Source organism: Lissotriton helveticus, chromosome 8 (genome assembly GCF_964261635.1).
Source record: "Lissotriton helveticus chromosome 8, aLisHel1.1, whole genome shotgun sequence".
Taxonomy (NCBI): Eukaryota; Metazoa; Chordata; class Amphibia; order Caudata; family Salamandridae; genus Lissotriton; species Lissotriton helveticus.
In genome coordinates this window covers 11294774-11315403 of record NC_136069.1, presented here as the reverse complement: position 1 = coordinate 11315403, position 20630 = coordinate 11294774, and the positions used below count along the sequence as shown (strand labels likewise).

The window sequence follows — 20630 nt, the reverse complement described above, 5'->3', positions numbered from 1 at the left end:
TCTCTCTATGCACCTCAGTCCTGAGCTAGAGACCCCTGTCATCTAAACACAGCGATAGAAGCACAGCTCTCTCTATGCACCTCAGTCCTGAGCTAGAGACCCCTGTCATCTAAACACAGCGATAGAAGCACAGCTCTCTCTATGCACCTCAGTCCTGAGCTAGAGACCCCTGTCATCTAAACACAGCGATAGAAGCACAGCTCTCTCTATGCACCTCAGTCCTGAGCTAGAGACCCCTGTCATCTAAACACAGCGATAGAAGCACAGCTCTCTCTATGCACCTCAGTCCTGAGCTAGAGACCCCTGTCATCTAAACACAGCAATAGAAGCACAGCTCTCTCTATGCACCTCAGTCCTGAGCTAGAGACCCCTGAGGTCTAAACACAGCGCTAGAAGCACAGCTCTCTCTATGCACCTCAGTCCTGAGCTAGAGACCCCTGTTATTTAAACACAGCGATAGAAGCACAGCTCTCACTATGCACCTCAGTCCTGAGCCAGAGACCCCTGTCATCTAAACACAGAGATAGAAGCACAGCTCTCTCTATGCACCTCAGTCCTGAGCTAGAGACTCCTGTCATCTAAACACAGCGTTAGAAGCACAGCTCTCTCTATGCACCTCAGTCCAGAGCTAGAGGCCCCTGTCATCTAAACACAGCGTTAGAAGCACAGCTCTCTCTATGCACCTTAGTCCTGGGCTAGAGACCCCTGTCATCTAAACACTGCGATAGAAGCACAGCTCTCTCTATGCACCTCAGTCCTGAGCTAGAGACCCCTGTCATCTAAACACTGCGATAGAAGCACAGCTCTCTCTATGCACCTCAGTCCTGAGCTAGAGACCCCTGTCATCTAAACACAGCGATAGAAGCACAGCTCTCTCTATGCACCTCAGTGCTGAGCTAGAGACCCCTGTCATCTAAACACAGCGATAGAAGCACAGCTCTCTCTATGCACCTCAGTGCTGAGCTAGAGACCCCTGTCATCTAAACACAGTGATAGAAGCACAGCTCTCTCTATGCACTTCCGTCCTGAGCTACAGAGCCCTGTGGTCTATACATAGTGATAGAAGCACAGCTCTCTCTATGCACCTCAGCCCTGAGCTAGAGACTCCTGTCATCTAAACACAGTGATAGAAGCACAGCTCTCTCTATGCACCTCAGTCCTGAGCTAGAGACCCCTGAGGTCTAAACACTGCAATAGAAGCACAGCTCTCTCTATGCACCTCAGTCCTGAGCCAGAGACCCCTGTCAGCTAAACACTGCGATAGAAGCACAGCTCTCTCTATGCACCTCAGTCCTGAGCTAGAGACCCCTGAGGTCTAAACACAGCAATAGAAGCACAGCTCTCTCTATGCACCTCAGTCCTGAGCTAGAGACCCCTGTCATCTAAACACAGCGATAGAAGCACAGCTCTCTCTATGCACCTCAGTCCTGAGCTAGAGACCCCTGTCAGCTAAACACTGCGATAGAAGCAGAGCTCTCTCTATGCACCTCAGTCCTGAGCTAGAGACCACTGTCATCTAAACACAGCGATAGAAGCACAGCTCTCTCTATGCACCTCAGTCCTGAGCTAGAGACCCCTGTCAGCTAAACACTGCGATAGAAGCACAGCTCTCTCTATGCACCTCAGTCCTGAGCTAGAGCCTCCTGTCATCTAAACACAGCAATGGAAGCACAGCTCTCTCTATGCACCTCAGTCCTGAGCTAGATACCCCTGAGGTCTAAACACAGCGCTAGAAGCACAGCTCTCTCTATGCACCTCTGTCCTGAGCTAGAGACCCCTGTCATCTAAACACAGCAATGGAAGCACAGCTCTCTCTATGCACCTGAGCCCTGAGCTAGAGCCCCTGTCATCTAAACACAGCGATAGAAGCACAGCTCTCTCTATGCACCTCAGTCCTGAGCTAGAGCCTCCTGTCATCTAAAGACAGCGCTAGAAGCACAGCTCTCTCTATGCACCTCAGTCCTGAGCTAGAGACCCCTGAGGTCTAAACACAGCGCTAGAAGCACAGCTCTCTCTATGCACCTCAGTCCTGAGCTAGAGACCCCTGTTATTTAAATACAGCGATAGAAGCACAGCTCTCTCTATGCAACTCAGTCCAGAGCTAGAGACCCATGCCCTCCTAACACTGCGATAGAAGCAAAGCTCTCTCGATGCACCTCAGTCCTGAGCTAGAGACCCCTGTCATCTAAACACAGCGATAGAAGCACAGCTCTCTCTATGCACCTCAGTCCTGAGCTAGAGACCCCTGTCATCTAAACACTGCAATAGAAGCACAGCTCTCTCTATGCACCTCAGTCCTGAGCTAGAGACCCCTGAGGTCTAAACACTGCAATAGAAGCACAGCTCTCTCTATGCACCTCAGTCCTGAGCTAGAGACCCCTGAGGTCTAAACACAGCAATAGAAGCACAGCTCTCTCTATGCACCTCAGTCCTGAGCTAGAGACCCCTGAGGTCTAAACACTGCAATAGAAGCACAGCTCTCTCTATGCACCTCAGTCCTGAGCTAGAGACCCCTGAGGTCTAAACACAGCAATAGAAGCACATCTCTCTCTATGCACCTCAGTCCTGAGCTAGAGAGCCCTGTCATCTAAACACAGCGATAGAAGCACAGCTCTCTCTATGCACCTCAGTCCTGAGCTAGAGACCCCTGTCATCTAAAGACAGCGATAGAAGCACAGCTCTCTCTATGCACCTCAGTCCTGAGCTAGAGACCCCTGTCATCTAAACACAGCACTAGAAGCACAGCTCTCTCTATGCACCTCAGTCCTGAGCTAGAGACCCCTGTCATCAAACACAGTGATAGAAGCACAGCTCTCTCTATGCACCTCAGTCCTGAGCTAGAGACCCCTGTCTTCTAAACACTGCGATAGAACCACAGCTCTCTCTATGCACCTCAGTCCTGAGCTAGAGACCCCTGTCTTCTAAACACTGCGATAGAACCACAGCTCTCTCTATGCACCTCAGTCCTGAGCTAGAGACCCCTGTCTTCTAAACACAGCGATAGAAGCACAGCTCTCTCTATGCACCTCAGTCCTGAGCTAGAGACCCCTGTCATCTAAACACAGCACTAGAAGCACAGCTCTCTCTATGCACCTCAGTCCTGAGCTAGAGACCCCTGTCATCAAACACAGTGATAGAAGCACAGCTCTCTCTATGCACCTCTGTCCTGAGCCAGAGACCCCTGTCAGCTAAACACTGCGATAGAAGCACAGCTCTCTCTATGCACCTCAGTCCTGAGCCAGAGACCCCTGTCAGCTAAACACTGCGATAGAAGCACAGCGCTCTCTATGCACCTCAGTCCTGAGCTAGAGACCCCTGTCATCTACACACAGCGATAGAAGCACAGCTCTCTCTATGCACCTCAGTCCTGAGCCAGAGACCCCTGTCAGCTAAACACTGCGATAGAAGCACAGCGCTCTCTATGCACCTCAGTCCTGAGCTAGAGACCCCTGTCATCTAAACACAGGGATAGAAGCACAGCTCTCTCTATGCATCTCAGTCCTGAGCTAGAGACCCCTGTCATCTAAACACAGGGATAGAAGCACAGCTCTCTCTATGCACCTCAGTCCTGAGCTAGAGACCCCTGTCATCTAAACACAGCGATAGAAGCACAGCTTTCTCTATGCACCTCAGCCCTGAGCTAGAGACCCCTGTCATCTAAACACAGGGATAGAAGCACAGCTCTCTCTATGCATCTCAGTCCTGAGCTAGAGACCCCTGTCATCTAAACACAGGGATAGAAGCACAGCTCTCTCTATGCACCTCAGTCCTGAGCTAGAGACCCCTGTCTTCTAAACACAGAGATAGAAGCACAGCTCTCTCTAGGCACCTTAGTCCTGAGCTAGAGACCCCTGTCATCTAAACACTGCGATAGAAGCACAGCTCTCTCTATGCACCTCAGTCGTGAGCTAGAGACTCCTATCATCTACACACAGCGATAGAAGCACAGCTCTCTCTATGCACCTCAGTCCTGAGCCAGAGACCCCTGTCATCTAAACACTGCGATAGAAGCACAGCGCTCTCTATGCACCTCAGTCCTGAGCTAGACACCCCTGTCATCTAAACACAGCACTAGAAGCACAGCTCTCTCTATGCACCTCAGTCCTGAGCTAGAGACCCCTGTCAGCTAAACACTGCGATAGAAGCACAGCTCTCTCTATGCACCTCAGTCGTGAGCTAGAGACCCCTGTCATCTAAACACATCGATAGAAGCACAGCTCTCTCTATGCACCTCAGTCCTGAGCTAGAGACCCCTGTCATCTAAACACAGCGATAGAAGCACAGCTCTCTCTATGCACCTCAATCCTGAGCTATAGACCCCGTCATCTAAACACTGCGATAGTAGCACAGCTCTCTCTATGCACCTCAGTCCTGAGCTAGAGACCCCTGTCATCTAAACACAGCGATAGAAGCACAGCTCTCTCTATGCACCTCAGTCCTGAGCTAGAGACCCCTGTCATCTAAACACAGCGATAGAAGCACAGCTCTCTCTATGCACCTCAGTCCTGAGCTAGAGACCCCTGTCATCTAAACACAGCGATAGAAGCACAGCTCTCTCTATGCACCTCAGTCCTGAGCTAGAGACCCCTGTCATCTAAACACAGCGATAGAAGCACAGCTCTCTCTATGCACCTCAGTCCTGAGCTAGAGACCCCTGTCATCTAAACACAGCGATAGAAGCACAGCTCTCTCTATGCACCTCAGTCCTGAGCTAGAGACCCCTGTCATCTAAACACAGCAATAGAAGCACAGCTCTCTCTATGCACCTCAGTCCTGAGCTAGAGACCCCTGAGGTCTAAACACAGCGCTAGAAGCACAGCTCTCTCTATGCACCTCAGTCCTGAGCTAGAGACCCCTGTTATTTAAACACAGCGATAGAAGCACAGCTCTCACTATGCACCTCAGTCCTGAGCCAGAGACCCCTGTCATCTAAACACAGAGATAGAAGCACAGCTCTCTCTATGCACCTCAGTCCTGAGCTAGAGACTCCTGTCATCTAAACACAGCGTTAGAAGCACAGCTCTCTCTATGCACCTCAGTCCAGAGCTAGAGGCCCCTGTCATCTAAACACAGCGTTAGAAGCACAGCTCTCTCTATGCACCTTAGTCCTGGGCTAGAGACCCCTGTCATCTAAACACTGCGATAGAAGCACAGCTCTCTCTATGCACCTCAGTCCTGAGCTAGAGACCCCTGTCATCTAAACACTGCGATAGAAGCACAGCTCTCTCTATGCACCTCAGTCCTGAGCTAGAGACCCCTGTCATCTAAACACAGCGATAGAAGCACAGCTCTCTCTATGCACCTCAGTGCTGAGCTAGAGACCCCTGTCATCTAAACACAGCGATAGAAGCACAGCTCTCTCTATGCACCTCAGTGCTGAGCTAGAGACCCCTGTCATCTAAACACAGTGATAGAAGCACAGCTCTCTCTATGCACTTCCGTCCTGAGCTACAGAGCCCTGTGGTCTATACATAGTGATAGAAGCACAGCTCTCTCTATGCACCTCAGCCCTGAGCTAGAGACTCCTGTCATCTAAACACAGTGATAGAAGCACAGCTCTCTCTATGCACCTCAGTCCTGAGCTAGAGACCCCTGTCATCTAAACACTGCAATAGAAGCACAGCTCTCTCTATGCACCTCAGTCCTGAGCTAGAGACCCCTGAGGTCTAAACACTGCAATAGAAGCACAGCTCTCTCTATGCACCTCAGTCCTGAGCCAGAGACCCCTGTCAGCTAAACACTGCGATAGAAGCACAGCTCTCTCTATGCACCTCAGTCCTGAGCTAGAGACCCCTGAGGTCTAAACACAGCAATAGAAGCACAGCTCTCTCTATGCACCTCAGTCCTGAGCTAGAGACCCCTGTCATCTAAACACAGCGATAGAAGCACAGCTCTCTCTATGCACCTCAGTCCTGAGCTAGAGACCCCTGTCAGCTAAACACTGCGATAGAAGCAGAGCTCTCTCTATGCACCTCAGTCCTGAGCTAGAGACCACTGTCATCTAAACACAGCGATAGAAGCACAGCTCTCTCTATGCACCTCAGTCCTGAGCTAGAGACCCCTGTCAGCTAAACACTGCGATAGAAGCACAGCTCTCTCTATGCACCTCAGTCCTGAGCTAGAGCCTCCTGTCATCTAAACACAGCAATGGAAGCACAGCTCTCTCTATGCACCTCAGTCCTGAGCTAGATACCCCTGAGGTCTAAACACAGCGCTAGAAGCACAGCTCTCTCTATGCACCTCTGTCCTGAGCTAGAGACCCCTGTCATCTAAACACAGCAATGGAAGCACAGCTCTCTCTATGCACCTGAGCCCTGAGCTAGAGCCCCTGTCATCTAAACACAGCGATAGAAGCACAGCTCTCTCTATGCACCTCAGTCCTGAGCTAGAGCCTCCTGTCATCTAAAGACAGCGCTAGAAGCACAGCTCTCTCTATGCACCTCAGTCCTGAGCTAGAGACCCCTGAGGTCTAAACACAGCGCTAGAAGCACAGCTCTCTCTATGCACCTCAGTCCTGAGCTAGAGACCCCTGTTATTTAAATACAGCGATAGAAGCACAGCTCTCTCTATGCACCTCAGTCCTGAGCTAGAGACCCCTGTCATCTAAACACTGCAATAGAAGCACAGCTCTCTCTATGCACCTCAGTCCTGAGCTAGAGACCCCTGAGGTCTAAACACTGCAATAGAAGCACAGCTCTCTCTATGCACCTCAGTCCTGAGCTAGAGACCCCTGAGGTCTAAACACAGCAATAGAAGCACAGCTCTCTCTATGCACCTCAGTCCTGAGCTAGAGACCCCTGAGGTCTAAACACTGCAATAGAAGCACAGCTCTCTCTATGCACCTCAGTCCTGAGCTAGAGACCCCTGAGGTCTAAACACAGCAATAGAAGCACATCTCTCTCTATGCACCTCAGTCCTGAGCTAGAGAGCCCTGTCATCTAAACACAGCGATAGAAGCACAGCTCTCTCTATGCACCTCAGTCCTGAGCTAGAGACCCCTGTCATCTAAAGACAGCGATAGAAGCACAGCTCTCTCTATGCACCTCAGTCCTGAGCTAGAGACCCCTGTCATCTAAACACAGCACTAGAAGCACAGCTCTCTCTATGCACCTCAGTCCTGAGCTAGAGACCCCTGTCATCAAACACAGTGATAGAAGCACAGCTCTCTCTATGCACCTCAGTCCTGAGCTAGAGACCCCTGTCTTCTAAACACTGCGATAGAACCACAGCTCTCTCTATGCACCTCAGTCCTGAGCTAGAGACCCCTGTCTTCTAAACACTGCGATAGAACCACAGCTCTCTCTATGCACCTCAGTCCTGAGCTAGAGACCCCTGTCTTCTAAACACAGCGATAGAAGCACAGCTCTCTCTATGCACCTCAGTCCTGAGCTAGAGACCCCTGTCATCTAAACACAGCACTAGAAGCACAGCTCTCTCTATGCACCTCAGTCCAGAGCTAGAGGCCCCTGTCATCTAAACACAGCGTTAGAAGCACAGCTCTCTCTATGCACCTCAGTCCTGAGCTAGAGACCCCTGTCATCAAACACAGTGATAGAAGCACAGCTCTCTCTATGCACCTCTGTCCTGAGCCAGAGACCCCTGTCAGCTAAACACTGCGATAGAAGCACAGCTCTCTCTATGCACCTCAGTCCTGAGCTAGAGACCCCTGTCTTCTAAACACAGCACTAGAAGCACAGCTCTCTCTATGCACCTCAGTCCTGAGCCAGAGGCCCCTGTCAGCTAAACACTGCGAAAGAGGGACAGCTCTCTCTATGCGATGAGATTAGGCTTATGCCCGTACCTGGACAGTGTGCCGGCGGTCAGCGCTGCGTCAGGGGGTGAGCCGTCCGTGGGTGATGCCAGCTCCGGGGGGCAGGGCTGCGACGCTCCTCTCTGACCCAGAATGGGGCACCGCACACTTTATAGAATGAAACCAGCTCCTCAGACACACAGCCTTCAGGCAATGTTATGTCTAGAGGTTGGAAGCTGCCGTCTAACGAATAACATAGACGAGGCGCTATCTCGGTTTGTGCTGCCTGTGACCTTGTACCAAATGTACAGACGAGGGAGGGGAAAGATTACTGAAAAAAATGCAACATGTACCAGGCATTGCAAGAATACCAGTGTGCAAGCAAAGTCCATCAAATATAACCTGGCTTCACAAAGGCAGCCTAAAACCTGTAACAGCTGAAGACTAGGGGGAGAACCAAAGTGGGTCCAGGGGGGAAATCACTACAATAGAAGCACAGCTCTGTCTATGCACCTCAGTCCTGAGCTAGAGACCCCTGAGGTCTAAACACTGCGATGGTGTAGGAGAGTAGGATCTGCTTCCTGTGGTTACCCCCAGTTTTTGCTGGTGTTTCACTGTTTCTCGACTTTAGACTGTCTGGGGCCCTGCTATCCAGGACCCCAGCCTAGCTGCTTCCTCTCTAAATTGATTGCATGTACATTAGGTACACTCCAGATTGGATTCTGGGGTACCCTTATACGTCCCTAGTATATGGTATACTATGACCTAGGGCATAGGAACCCTAGACGCCTACCAGGGGCTGAAGCATGTATTATGCCACCCCTGGGAAGCCTTCCAAAATGGCACCACAGGACTGCTACTGCAGCCTGGGTAATGTGGTGCATGCACCCCTTACTTAGATATAGGTTACCTATATCTATTCGAAATCACTACACATATAAACCTATCAGTCACTACTATGGCAGGCCTTATCAATCCTGAAGGCAGGGTGCTGGGTTTTGTGTGAGAGGGGGCCCATGCATGAGCAGAGCCCCTCTACAGCCCTCAGAACCTATTTTCCAGGGTTGTTTGTGATGCAGCCAACCATATATGTATGTGCATTATAACCTCGCTGTAAATGCTAACTTTAAAACGGCTGCTTAGAAACATGTTGTGTTTGGTGTCAAACACCTTGGAATCATACCTCCCCGCCAGTAACTGGAGGGGGAGGTGTGATTCCACCCTTTTAGAGGGACTGATGTGACACGCCCAGCTACCCGGTACCAGCTTTCTCGATCTGGGCATCACAAGATTGTTGCTGCCAGCCACAGACGCAAGTCTGCCCTCCTATTGCTGAGCCAAGCTCGAGCAGGGGAAGTCTTGACAATAGGTTTCCTGTCACAGGGAGGTGTGACCACCTCCCAGACAGGCTCTAGTGTATTGGGGCTGGGTGGATGCACTCTGAGAGTGCTTTGAAGTCTGCACTGGGGACACATTTGGTGTCCTTGTGCATAGTCCAGTTCAAACCGGTTGCAGGAGCCATTGTCTGGCAGGAAACTGGACAAAGATTATGGGTGTAGCCACCCCTCTGTCCTGACCCTCCCATAGGTGGCTCCCCAGAGTTTGTCCCACCGCTTCCTTGGGTGTAAAGTAGGAACCCCTGACTACAGGACTTTAGATTTTACTTGGACTAAACTCTGCTACAGAAACCAAGTACTTCGACGATCTACACTGCGCTAGATGACTGAAGAATCTCCCTTGGAGTAAAGGAGTTACTCCCCTGCAAGGCAGGCACCTTTCACGCATCTGACCAGTTTGCATATCCCGAGCTCCTGAGGACTCCCAAGATTTCTGCTACACAGGAGGTGGGTTCCTGAGCATCCCTGAGGTTGATCTGACCTCTCAGTAATTCTGAGACCAGTATCCCTCGCGGGACCGTGGAACTAGAACCCCTGTGCACGGTGTACTTTTGCAGCAGCATATGCTTTTCGACAATCCCTGAGGCTGTGCTCTGGGCTACTTGTAGTCCCAACCCCAAGCAGTATTTCTACTGAAGATTTCTGGCCTGCACTCCACGAGAGTTCCGTGGACTAGTATTTCGTTATTCAGCTTGAGGTCCCTTTGCGATCCCTTGTCCGTTGGCCTGTGGGTCCCTGCAAAGGTAACTCTGACTTTCCTTGGGCTTTCCTGGTTGCCCCAGACATGCCCTGACTCTCCATTGCTGTGAGAGTCCCCAGGACCTTGCTGGTCCTCACCAAAGCTTATTTCCTCTGTCTGCAAGGCTTGTTGGTGTTCAATCCGGACACTGGCCCCACCAGCACTCGACATCCATCGTGGGACAGCGCACTTTCGGACTTTGGTTGTTGTCGACATCTCCTTGTCCCCGTGGCTGCAGAGTCAAGCATTGCATCTTCTCACCTGAAGCGCCAAACATCGGTGGGCATTCGTCTATCGAGCCCCTGGTCACGCTGAAGTGACCCAGACTCTGTCCCCTCTGCTTTCAGGTTCTTCTCACCTCGGATCCAGGCTAGGATTCCACCGGACACTTTTCATCTTCCCGGCAGCAGCACTTTTTCGCATCACACCATTGAAAACGACGAAGGTTTCTGACATCACTTGACCCCTATGCACCCGGCTCCTCTGGGATAAGTAACACGGGTATCTCGGTACTCTCAAGGGTGCTGGCCTTAGAACCTTCTATGTTTGAAAGGGTTTGGTTAGTCCTCCCCGAAGTGTCCTTAAACCCAAAAATTCCAGCCGCGACTTTCCCATAGGATTGTACGGAGCTCCCGCCTGTGTTTCCACACTGCACCCGTCCTCCGTGGGTCCCCTGTGTCACTACTGTGGGTGGTTCCTTGAGGTCCCACGGTTTGACGTGCTCTAGGCACTGTGTCTAGTTAAGTAGTGGTTGTTATACCACTTTCTTAGTATATGGTTTGGTCTCCCCCTGGAGCCCACTGTGTATTATGCTATTTACTGTCGTTCGAGTGATTTAATATTGTGTGCTTTGTGCTCTAATCTCATAAACAGGTTAGTAGAGAGTGTTTAGTAAAACATACATATATTTTATATATCGCTAGTGTGGTTCTCCTTTCATTTGGTCATTCACAAGATTATAAACTGGTAAAAACAAGATGCTTCACATTCCTCCAAGACTTAGCCTGAAGGCTGCTCTCCACAGCTACCACTAGGATAGCTTTCAATAAAGGCTGTCTTTAACCTTCCATCAATAAGGGTCGTTTGGACTGGTGCAAGGTGCCCACTATAATTAGTGGACATCATATACCAGGCCAACTTCTCACAAGGACAATGTTGAGAGGACGTAGAATTGTTGGGGACCCACAGAACCAGCCAAGGTAAGTAGATAGGGACCCCAAGGAAAGCTTGTAGGGTGTGGAAACACCACCGCGTTCTCCGTACATTTCAACGTGTAAGTTGCGGTTTGATTTTTAAAGATTAAAGACCCTTCCCAGTGGACCCTGAAGAAACCCCGTGGAAGACCGAAGGTTGGAGAGCCACCTCACCCGCGGATACCCTAGTACCCATGTTACCTACACCAGGGAAGCTTGGTGAAAATTTGTTTAAATTGGTGTCAGAAATCGCCGTCAAACCCATTGGAGGACTTCAGAAAAGTGCAGCTGGGAGGAAGGAGAAAGGTCCGGTGGAATCTGAAGAGGGATTCTAGTTGAAAGGTACCTGCAAGCAGAGGGAACAAATTCTATGTCACTCAGGAGTGACCAGGAGATTTGGAAGACGAATGCCCTCCGATGTCGGGTGTTGCCGGATGGGGGATGAGGACCTTGACTTTGCAGCTGTGTTTTTTTTTTTTTGTTTTTTTTCCTGGTGATGCTGAGGAAGACCAGGAGCTGTGCACGAGCTGTCCCACATCGGATGTCGAATGCTGAGGGGTCGATGTCCGGCGGGAGCACCAACAAGCCTTGGGAAAGGCAACCAACGAAGAAGTCGAAAAAGGTGTAAAGTTGGGGTCAGCAAGGTCCAGGGGACTCACCACAAGCAGGGGAGTCAGGGCCTGCCCAAGCAATCAAGGGAGCCCAAAAGAAACAAAGATGACCCTCAAGTGAACCCACAGGCCGGAGGCACTGGAGTCGCAAGAGCACCTCGAGCAGAACACCAAAGGAAGCAGGCCACGGAGCAGTTAGATGCGATGTGGGTGAAGACTTTGGTCACTTGAGGTGCTTGAGGTTGGGGCTACTTGGAGTGCAAATATCTTGCTGGAAGGAATACAACAAGCCTTTGCAACTGCAAGTCGACGTGTTGCACAGGGGTTCGGTTCCTGCGGTTCCGATGAGGGATGCTGGCCTCACAATTGGTGAGAGGGCACGTCAGACCTCGAGAGCTGTGGAAAACCACCACCTGTGTTGCAGAACGTTTCGGAGTCCGGAGGCGCTCAGTATCAGCAGACGAGTCGACTTAGTCGCGGTGACTCCTTCACTTCAAGGGAGATTCCTTCAATCAATCAATCAATCAATCAATCAATCAATCAATCATTTGTAAAGTGCACTACATACCCGCGAGGGTCTCAAGGCACTGGGGAGGGCAAGCCACTACTGATCGAAAAGCCAGGTCTTGAGTATCCTCCTGAAGGTCAGCAGGTCTTGGGTCTGTCGTAGGCTCAGTGGGAGGGTGTTCTAGGTCTTGGCGGCGAGGTGGGAGAAGGATCTCCTGCCGGTGGTTGTTCTTCGGATGCGCGGGACGGTGGCGAGTGAGAGGTCGGCAGAGCTTAGCTGGCGGTTGGGGATTTAGAAGGAGAGCCGTCTGTTGAGGTAGGCTGGGCCGGTCTTGTGGAGTGCCTTGTGTGCGTAGGTGAGGGGCTTGAAGGATATCCTCTTGTTGACGGGGAGCCATTTCAGGTTTCTCAAGTGGGGGGTGATGTGGCCGTGTCGTGGTACGTCGAGGATCAGTCGTCCCGAGGCGTTTTGGATGCATTGTAGTCGTTTGATTAACTTGGTTGGGGCTTCTGCGTAGAGGGCGTTTCCGTAGTCGAGTCTGCTGCTGACGAGGGCCTGGGTGACTGTCTTTCTTGTATCTGTCGGGATCCATCTGTAGATCTTGCGAATCATGCTGAGGGTGTTGCAGCAGGAGGAGGAGACGGCGTTGACCTGCTTGGTCATTGAGAGCGTTGAGTCGAGGATGATTCCCAGGTTGCGTGCGTGGTCGGTGGGTGTCGGGGCTGCCCCCAGTGCTGTTGGCCACCAAGAGTCGTCCCAGGCGGAAGGGTTGGAGCCGAGGAGGAGGACCTCCATCTTGTCCGAGTTCAGCTTCAGAAGTCTGGAAGGTTCCTGTATGATGCACAGGCACAGACGATGCAGCAGACTGGGGGACACGAAGTCAGGCCCAAATGAAGTCCAGGGTACGCAGACGGTAGAAGTGCAGTGGTGTTTGATCTAAATCTTATCCCACAACTAAGCCCTAAAGTACACTAAGTAAAGGGTTGGGATGATTCAGGGGACCCTCCCAGGGCAGGGTCTGGACAGTGGGGAGGTTACTTTCATGTCCTTTGTCCAGTTTCGCGCCAGAGTGGGAGCCAATGGCTCCCAGGACTGGTTTGAATGGAACTATGCATAAAGGGGACAAAATGTGCCCCTCATGCAGATTTACTGTCACTTATAAGCGTACCCACCCAGCCCTAATACACTAAATCCTGTTTGGGAGGTGGTCACACCGCCCTGTGACAGGATGCCCTTTGTTCTGCCTTCCCCTACTCGAGCTTGGCTCAGCAGCAGGAAAGCAGAAATGTGTCTCAGGTCGGCAGCAGCCATTTTGTGCTGTCCGGGTCTAGGAGGCTGGTACTGGGAACACTGAGAGCCTAACGGAGGGCTCTTCCAGTGCTTGGAATCATACCTCCCACACCGTTTATGGTGTGGGGGTATGATTCCAACATGTTTGATACCAAACATGATAGGATTCGTTGCAACCAGTTTCGAGATGGTCACTGTGTAATTAGGCGGTACCTCTCTATATAGTATATGGCTGCTTCACTGACAATCCGGGAGGATGGACTGCATAGGCTGCAGAGGGGTCCTGCTTGTGCAGGTGCGCCCTCTCACTTAGAACCAAGCACCCTGCCTCCAGGATTGTAAAGTCTGCTATAGGGGTGACTTCTATAGGTTTTAAGTGCAGTGACCCAAGACTTCTTACTCCAAATAACTGACTAATATCCACCACTCAAATTACTTTCCTATTTCACTACACTAATTCAACACTAATCCTTTATGGGTTACCTGAGTAGCGTGCTACTCGCAAAAAAAACGCTTCAACACCCCATCAGGGGTAACAAGCGCTATATATATATATATACAAACCTTTTTTTCCCCACTCCTATCTTTCCGCTATCCTTCTGAATCAGAATAACTGACTAACCTATCCACCACTCAAATTACTTTCATATTTCACTATTCTAATTCAACACTAATCCTTTATGGGTTCCGGAGTAGCATGCTACTCGCCGAAAAAGCGCTTTGACTGTTCATCAGGGGTAGTAAGCGCTATTTAAATGCAATTACATTACAATACAATATAGGAAACCCATATCTTTAGTAAGTGGTCCTAGCACCAACTTACACATGGTGTAATGACAGGCCTGTAGTTCCCTTTTGAATGGTCTCCCATGGGTGACATAATTAGGGTGACCAGGCGTCCCAAATTTGCCTGAACGGTCCCAGTTTTTCACCAGCTGTCCCGGCAGATTTCATGAAATTTAGCACCTGTCCCGGTTTTTAGAGAGGGTCGACTGAAAAGGGCTGGAGGTGCTTTTTTATGTTTTACAAAGCTTAGGAAGTAAGCAGTTGTTTCAAGAAAGCAATGTAATTAACAGGCACGTTTCTGGGTTTAAAAATTGTATTTTATGCATGTTCTCACTGCCTGTTGTGTAATTCTCTGATGAGGAGGCTGTCATTCTGTGCGGTCGCTTGAAGTAAAACTGTAGTCCTTCTTCTATTTTCGTGAAATGTCCCGGTTTTTGGTTTTACAATTCTGGTCACTCTAGGCATAATGCATGCTTCAGCCCATGGGGGACCTCTGGGGTACCTATGCCCTGGGTACCTTAGTACCATTTACTAGGGACTTATAGGTACCGAAGTACTGAACATGACAATTTAGGGAGAAAGCAGAAAAACTGGGGTCTGATTAGCAGGATCCCAGTCAGACTAGTCAATAACAGCTGAGCACCGGCAAAAAGTGGGGGGCATCATAGAAGCAGATGCTACTTTCCTACAGTACCCATACATGCATACATGCATGCACACGCATGTCACAGTACTTTAGCCTGATCCTCAGCCCTTCGCTGCCGCCGAAGCCCACTCAGGTTTGAGTCCCACTGGAACCTCTCTCATGACAGCCCTGGGCTTCGCTCTCGCAGTTTCCTTCCTCTGTGCTCAAAGCTTTCCTCTCACCAGTTCTCTCTTCCTGTCCCAGGGTGCACCGAGGAGGGCAGCCTCTACATCTTCAAGGACGACAACGTCATCGAGTATGATGGTCAGATGGCCGCGGACGTCCTCGTCGAGCTCCTCCTGGACGTAAGTCTCGCAATCATTCCTTCACACTGTACAGGCAGCTGCTCAGGCATGAGTTCCCCGGTGGGCTTCACCCCAAGGTTTCCCATATCTTCAACTATGATCATGTGCAGGGGCAAAATGAAAGCCCCTGAATCCCAGGTGGCACAGAGGGGACCCCAGCGCTCCAGGGGGTCCCCATTCAGCCCCAGGTCAATCCATATCTGTGAGACATGGGAGACACAGGACCAATTCTACAAGTCTGAATGAGGGGGCATTATTTTGCGTTACGCAACTGGTCAAGCGATACTTGAGGTAGATTCAGACTCAGGGTTTTAACTAACCCTGGGCAAAGTACTACGCTACGCTCACGTAGTTTGTGAAGTTTGCGCTACTTCGCACTACGTGAACTGCACGTAGCACAGTGCAAACACGCGTAGCGTAGCGTAGTGCAGGGGTAATTTTTTGCTTGCTCGCGGTCCTCAACGTCAAGTTGGTGACCGCGAGCAAGCAAAATGACATCCTGGTATGCCCGCGACCGCTTGCGATGAGAAACTACCAGTCCGTGTTGAGAAAGCTGCCGCTCGAGTAAAAATCTACTCAAGCGGCAGAAAACTACATCTCGCACTTTGCAAGATGCCGTTTTCAATGCTTGCAGAGTGCCGGATGCTTGTCCGCACTGTGCAATCATTGAAAACGCATCTTGCACAGTGCGAACATGCTACTACGCAGCTTGCGTAGTGCTACGCGTAGCTCGCGTAGTGCGAAGTGCACTTTGCGTAGCTTCGTGTAGCGCTACTTCGCAAACTATGCCCAGCCCTAGTTTTAACATTCCAGATGGATTGAGGGTAGGCCAGGAAAAACCTTTTCAGAATTCACCCACAAATATTCACAGGTGCCAGGTAAAGTGTGGAGTCACCACTGAAGATCTGAGGATGGGCCTAAATTTCACGTCCATACATCCCCACTAAAATCCCAAACAAGGTTTAATTGTATTTATTGAATGTCCTGAAGGGGTTGGGTGGTTCCAGCAGGGCTGTGCATTAGCGTGCCTGGCCACACACGTACCCCGCGCAGCAGTCCGCACCCCTGCCGTGCATGGCCAAGCCTTGCGTAGAACATCCTGGCAAACAATAAAATATCAACAGGACACTCCTATATGTCTATAGCCACACAGACATAACAGACATCCTTCCTTCTCCTTTGCAAGTGACATTCCTTCTACTATGTCTGTGACATTATAGACATAAGAGAAGGACTATTCCCTTCAATATGGAAGACAGACGTTCTACAATGTATGCCAGTAGCGGCCACCCTGTGCCTTGATGGGATGGCGGACCGGTGGTTTGGAAGTTGGTAGAGAAAGAAGAACCTATGCGCAGACCTGTGGGGTTCTGCCGCACAACCACGACACCCGCCATCTCACCCACAGCAGCCACATCTGGCACGTCTTCTGGCTCTTCATCATCAATGATTCGAACACCATTCTCTATCTTCTCAAACAGTGGCAGCTACCTCGGAACAGAGGTGGTGGGGCGAAAAAATAAATAAAACAAACTTCTCGCCGCGCACCTCTCCTCCGTCCTTGCCAGCACCGGAAGCACCCAGGCTCCGAAACTCTCCGAGCCAATCACAACGCTGCATGAGCAACATCGTGATTGGTCTGAGCAGCCTGTTTGGCTGCTCAAGCAGTGCCTGTGAGCCTTGGCATGTTCTCTATCAGGCTGTACAACACAGCCTAGTGGAGAGCACGGTAAGTGCGCATGACTGCTTGGCCGGCTCAAGACGGCCAGCCTACCAGTCATGCACCCTTAGGGAGAGAGTGCAAACTTCTCCCGCTTCCTCTACGTCAGCGAGCCTGGCCCTGCCCGACCTGGCTCAGAGTCCCACAAAGAAAAATAAAATGATAACCTTTTGTACTGCCGCCTTAGAGGAGGAGCCACCACTGTTCTCAAGGCCACTCAACAATGACATTCTTCACTCCTCCTACATTGAACCCATTCCTCCGGGTGCCCTTGTCCATTCCTTGAACTCCTGGGGCCGATTCACAGAACTAACTTAAGACAAAATCCTAAACTTACTACTTTTGGTATTCACAAAAGGCATTCAGTAGTAGTAAAGTTTGGAATTTGTCTTAAGTTTGACAAAACTTAAGACAGACTTAAGACAGACTTAAAACAAACTTAAGACAGACTTAAGACAGACTTAAGACAGACTTAAGACAAACTTAAGACAGACTTAAGACAAACTTAAGACAGACTTAAGACAGACATAAGACAGACTTAAAACAAACTTAAGACAGACTTAAGGCAAACTTAAGACAGACTTAAGACAGACTTAAGACAGACTTAAGACAGACTTAAGACAGACTTAAGGCAAACTTAAGACAAACTTAAGACAGACTTAAGACAAATTTAAGACTGACTTAAGGCAGACTTAAGACAGACTTAAGACAAACTTAAGACAGACTTAAGACAGATTTAAGACAAATTTAAGACAGACTTAAGACAGACTTAAGACAAATTTAAGACAAACTTAAGACAGATTTAAGACAAATTTAAGACAGACTTAAGACAAACTTAAGACAGACTTAAGACAAAATCCTAACTTTACTACTACTAAATGTCTTCTGTGAATACCAAAAGTAGTACGTTTAGGATTTTTTCTTAAGTTAGTTCTGTGAATCGGGCCCATGAGCTGCTCATTGTCACTTTTCCATCCTCCCTGGAAACCATCCATATCCTCCCTCCCCACCAGCGGTCACTCACTTCCCCTTCCTTGAGGAGGTCCAGGAAAGGGCTCATCGCGGCCACGCCTGCACCACACGTCATCACAACCTCTCATGCCCTACCTGGTGGCACTGCTGCAGTGAAGCTGCACCCCTGCAACCTTCAGATCACTGACAGGAGGGACCCCTGACTCCAGGGGCTGCAGGTGTTCAACCACATCCCCTCCACACGCAAGGGCATATTTACAAGGAGCTTGCGCCACCGCTGCGTTGTTTTTGTTGTTGCAGCGGTGGCGTATTCAGTGCTCCACCTTGCCCCATATTTACAAACTGACGCATTGGTCCCAATGCGTCAGTTTGTGTAGGCCCGGGTCACATCATACCTGTGCAGTGTATAATGTATGCAGGGTAGGCGTTACCTCGTAAAAAACACTTACAATTGGCACAGTGAAATTTACAAGTTTTCTCTGCATCCCTCTAATCCTTGAATGTGTCAAAATTCCTACAACTCTTCAAATCAGGCGTCGGAAATGACGCAGCGGCTTTACAATGGGAATCGCCTCTGTTTTTTGATGAATTGCTGCAGTTGCGTCAGTCCTATGACCAACTACAGAAATGAGACACATTTGAGCCACAGATGCACCAGTATTTCTGATGCATCTGTGGAGGCTTGCGCCATGGAGCCCTGTACTGTAAATGCAGCCCATCCATGCCATCGTAAGGGTATCTGACGCAGGATAAAGAAATTTGACGCATCACTGCCGATGCGTCAGTTCTTGCAAATGTGCCCCTCAGATCTCCACCGGTTCTCACCTACACCAAGCATAAAATGTATGTGACTCAGAGCATATTTACAATATTTTGTCATACGGCAGCACAGCAAGACTTCTCGCTGCAGCTCTACGTCAAAGGAAAAGTGCAGGAAAATGTTGTATCTAAAATGTACAGCTCATTTCAGTCCTTTCTGCCAGCGTGTGTGCACAAACCGTGGCCGGGCACCAAATCAGGCACCCTTGCACCATGGTGGGTGCAAGGGGGTCTGTGTTGTTGGCATTATTGTTTTTGAGCAGGAAGGGACGCCTTCCTGCAAAAACCAATCATAGGAGGCCTTTTCCTCGTTATATGCGTGCTGCAGAATGCAGCACATGTAGAAAGAGGGATGAATGAGGAGAAATGTAAACATTTCTCCTTGTTATGCCAGCTTTGAGTAGGCGTTAGTTTTACGCTATGTTGTAAATCTTGGGCAGTGTCAAAAACCATGGAATTGCATTGGAACACCCACAGTAACAGCCATGGAGCGCCCCTTCCACCCAGAGTAAGGCATTGCCTTACTCTTTATTTACTAAACAATGAAAAGCCGTGCAGGGTGGCTTTCCTTGGCCTTGTAAATATGGGCTGGCACACTGCGCATCCACAGCGTCACAAAAGTGATGCTCTAGTGGCATAAAAGTGCCACAGGGACATTGTAAATATGCCCCTAAGTATCTCCAACAAGGCCAGCCACTCTAGACCAGACTTTCTGGCTGAAAAATGTAGCTTCTGTAGCTGTCCTGCACCACCAGCAGCGCACACCTGCACACCAGCAGCGCACACCTGCACCACCAGCAGCGCACACCTGCACACCAGCAGCGCACACCTGCACCACCAGCAGTGCACACCTGGGGATCACCTGGGGATCACCTGGCCAAATTAAAGAAAACCAGGAAAACAGCCCCCACCTGCATCAGTGCTAAATGATCAGGAAAGAAATGAGGACCCCTCTTCTCTGTCCACCTCCCAGCAGTCTAAACAGCAGCACAGAGTAATCAGTCAATTCACCCAGAGCATCTGGACCAATGGGCCACCAATATCTCAGATCCCCTCCCCCCCTGCTCTCTGATTATTTCATTCTATAATGTTTCTTTAAATGCTGGGGTAATTAAAAAAATACAATATATTATATGACATAAAGTACTCCAACGCCCTCGTTTTCAAGGTCCGTAGAATCCAATAAATAACAAGCTTTGGGTCACTGGCCCACAGTGGGATTGGTGAAGGGCCACAACGGAGCGGTCAGGCACAGAGATCCCTGGTTAACCCATGAGTCTTTCTTCTCTTTCTCAGCTCATGGAGGACCCTGTGGAGGTCATCAACAGCAAGCTGGAGCTGACGGCCTTCGAGAGCATCGAAGAGGAGATCAAGCTCATCGGCTTCTTCAAGAACGAAGAGTCTGAGCGTGAGTCTGAGAATGAAGCATGCATTGCATCCGCGCTGCTGAATCAAGTGCTTAATTTGTACCAGGGTTTGCCTGAGCTCAGCACGGGCATTTCTTTTGGTAACACCAGCACGTAATTATGACAGTAAAAGTAAAGTTAGGATTTTTCTCATTTTAGGAGTAGTAAAGTTATGACTCCTAACTTTAGGACTCCTAAATGCCTTCTGTGAATACCAAAAGCCTTAAAGTTAGGATTTTTCTCAGTTTAGGAGTCCTAAAGTTAGGACTCCTAACTTTACTACTCCTAAACTGAGAAAAATCCTAACTTTAAAATGGGTCGTAAGTTTAGGATTTTGTCTTAAGTTAGTTCTGTGAATCGGGCCCTCAGAGCCTTACACCTAATGTAAACAGAATGAAAGATACCAGAACTTTATGTACTGATGATAGAGAAGCTTAGATACCAGAGCC

At 49.8% G+C, this 20630-nt stretch overlaps 1 protein-coding gene across 1 annotated transcript in view; it reads left to right on the top strand.

The window, feature by feature from the left end:
• The window catches only part of CASQ2 (calsequestrin 2), a 247467-nt gene that overhangs the window by 134118 nt on the left and 92719 nt on the right, over nt 1–20630 (top strand). Inside the window, exons 3-4 of the mRNA XM_078656366.1 lie at nt 15164–15264; nt 20072–20183. Coding sequence (XP_078512492.1) covers nt 15164–15264; nt 20072–20183 — 213 coding nt within the window. The remainder of the gene's footprint in view (nt 1–15163; nt 15265–20071; nt 20184–20630) is intronic.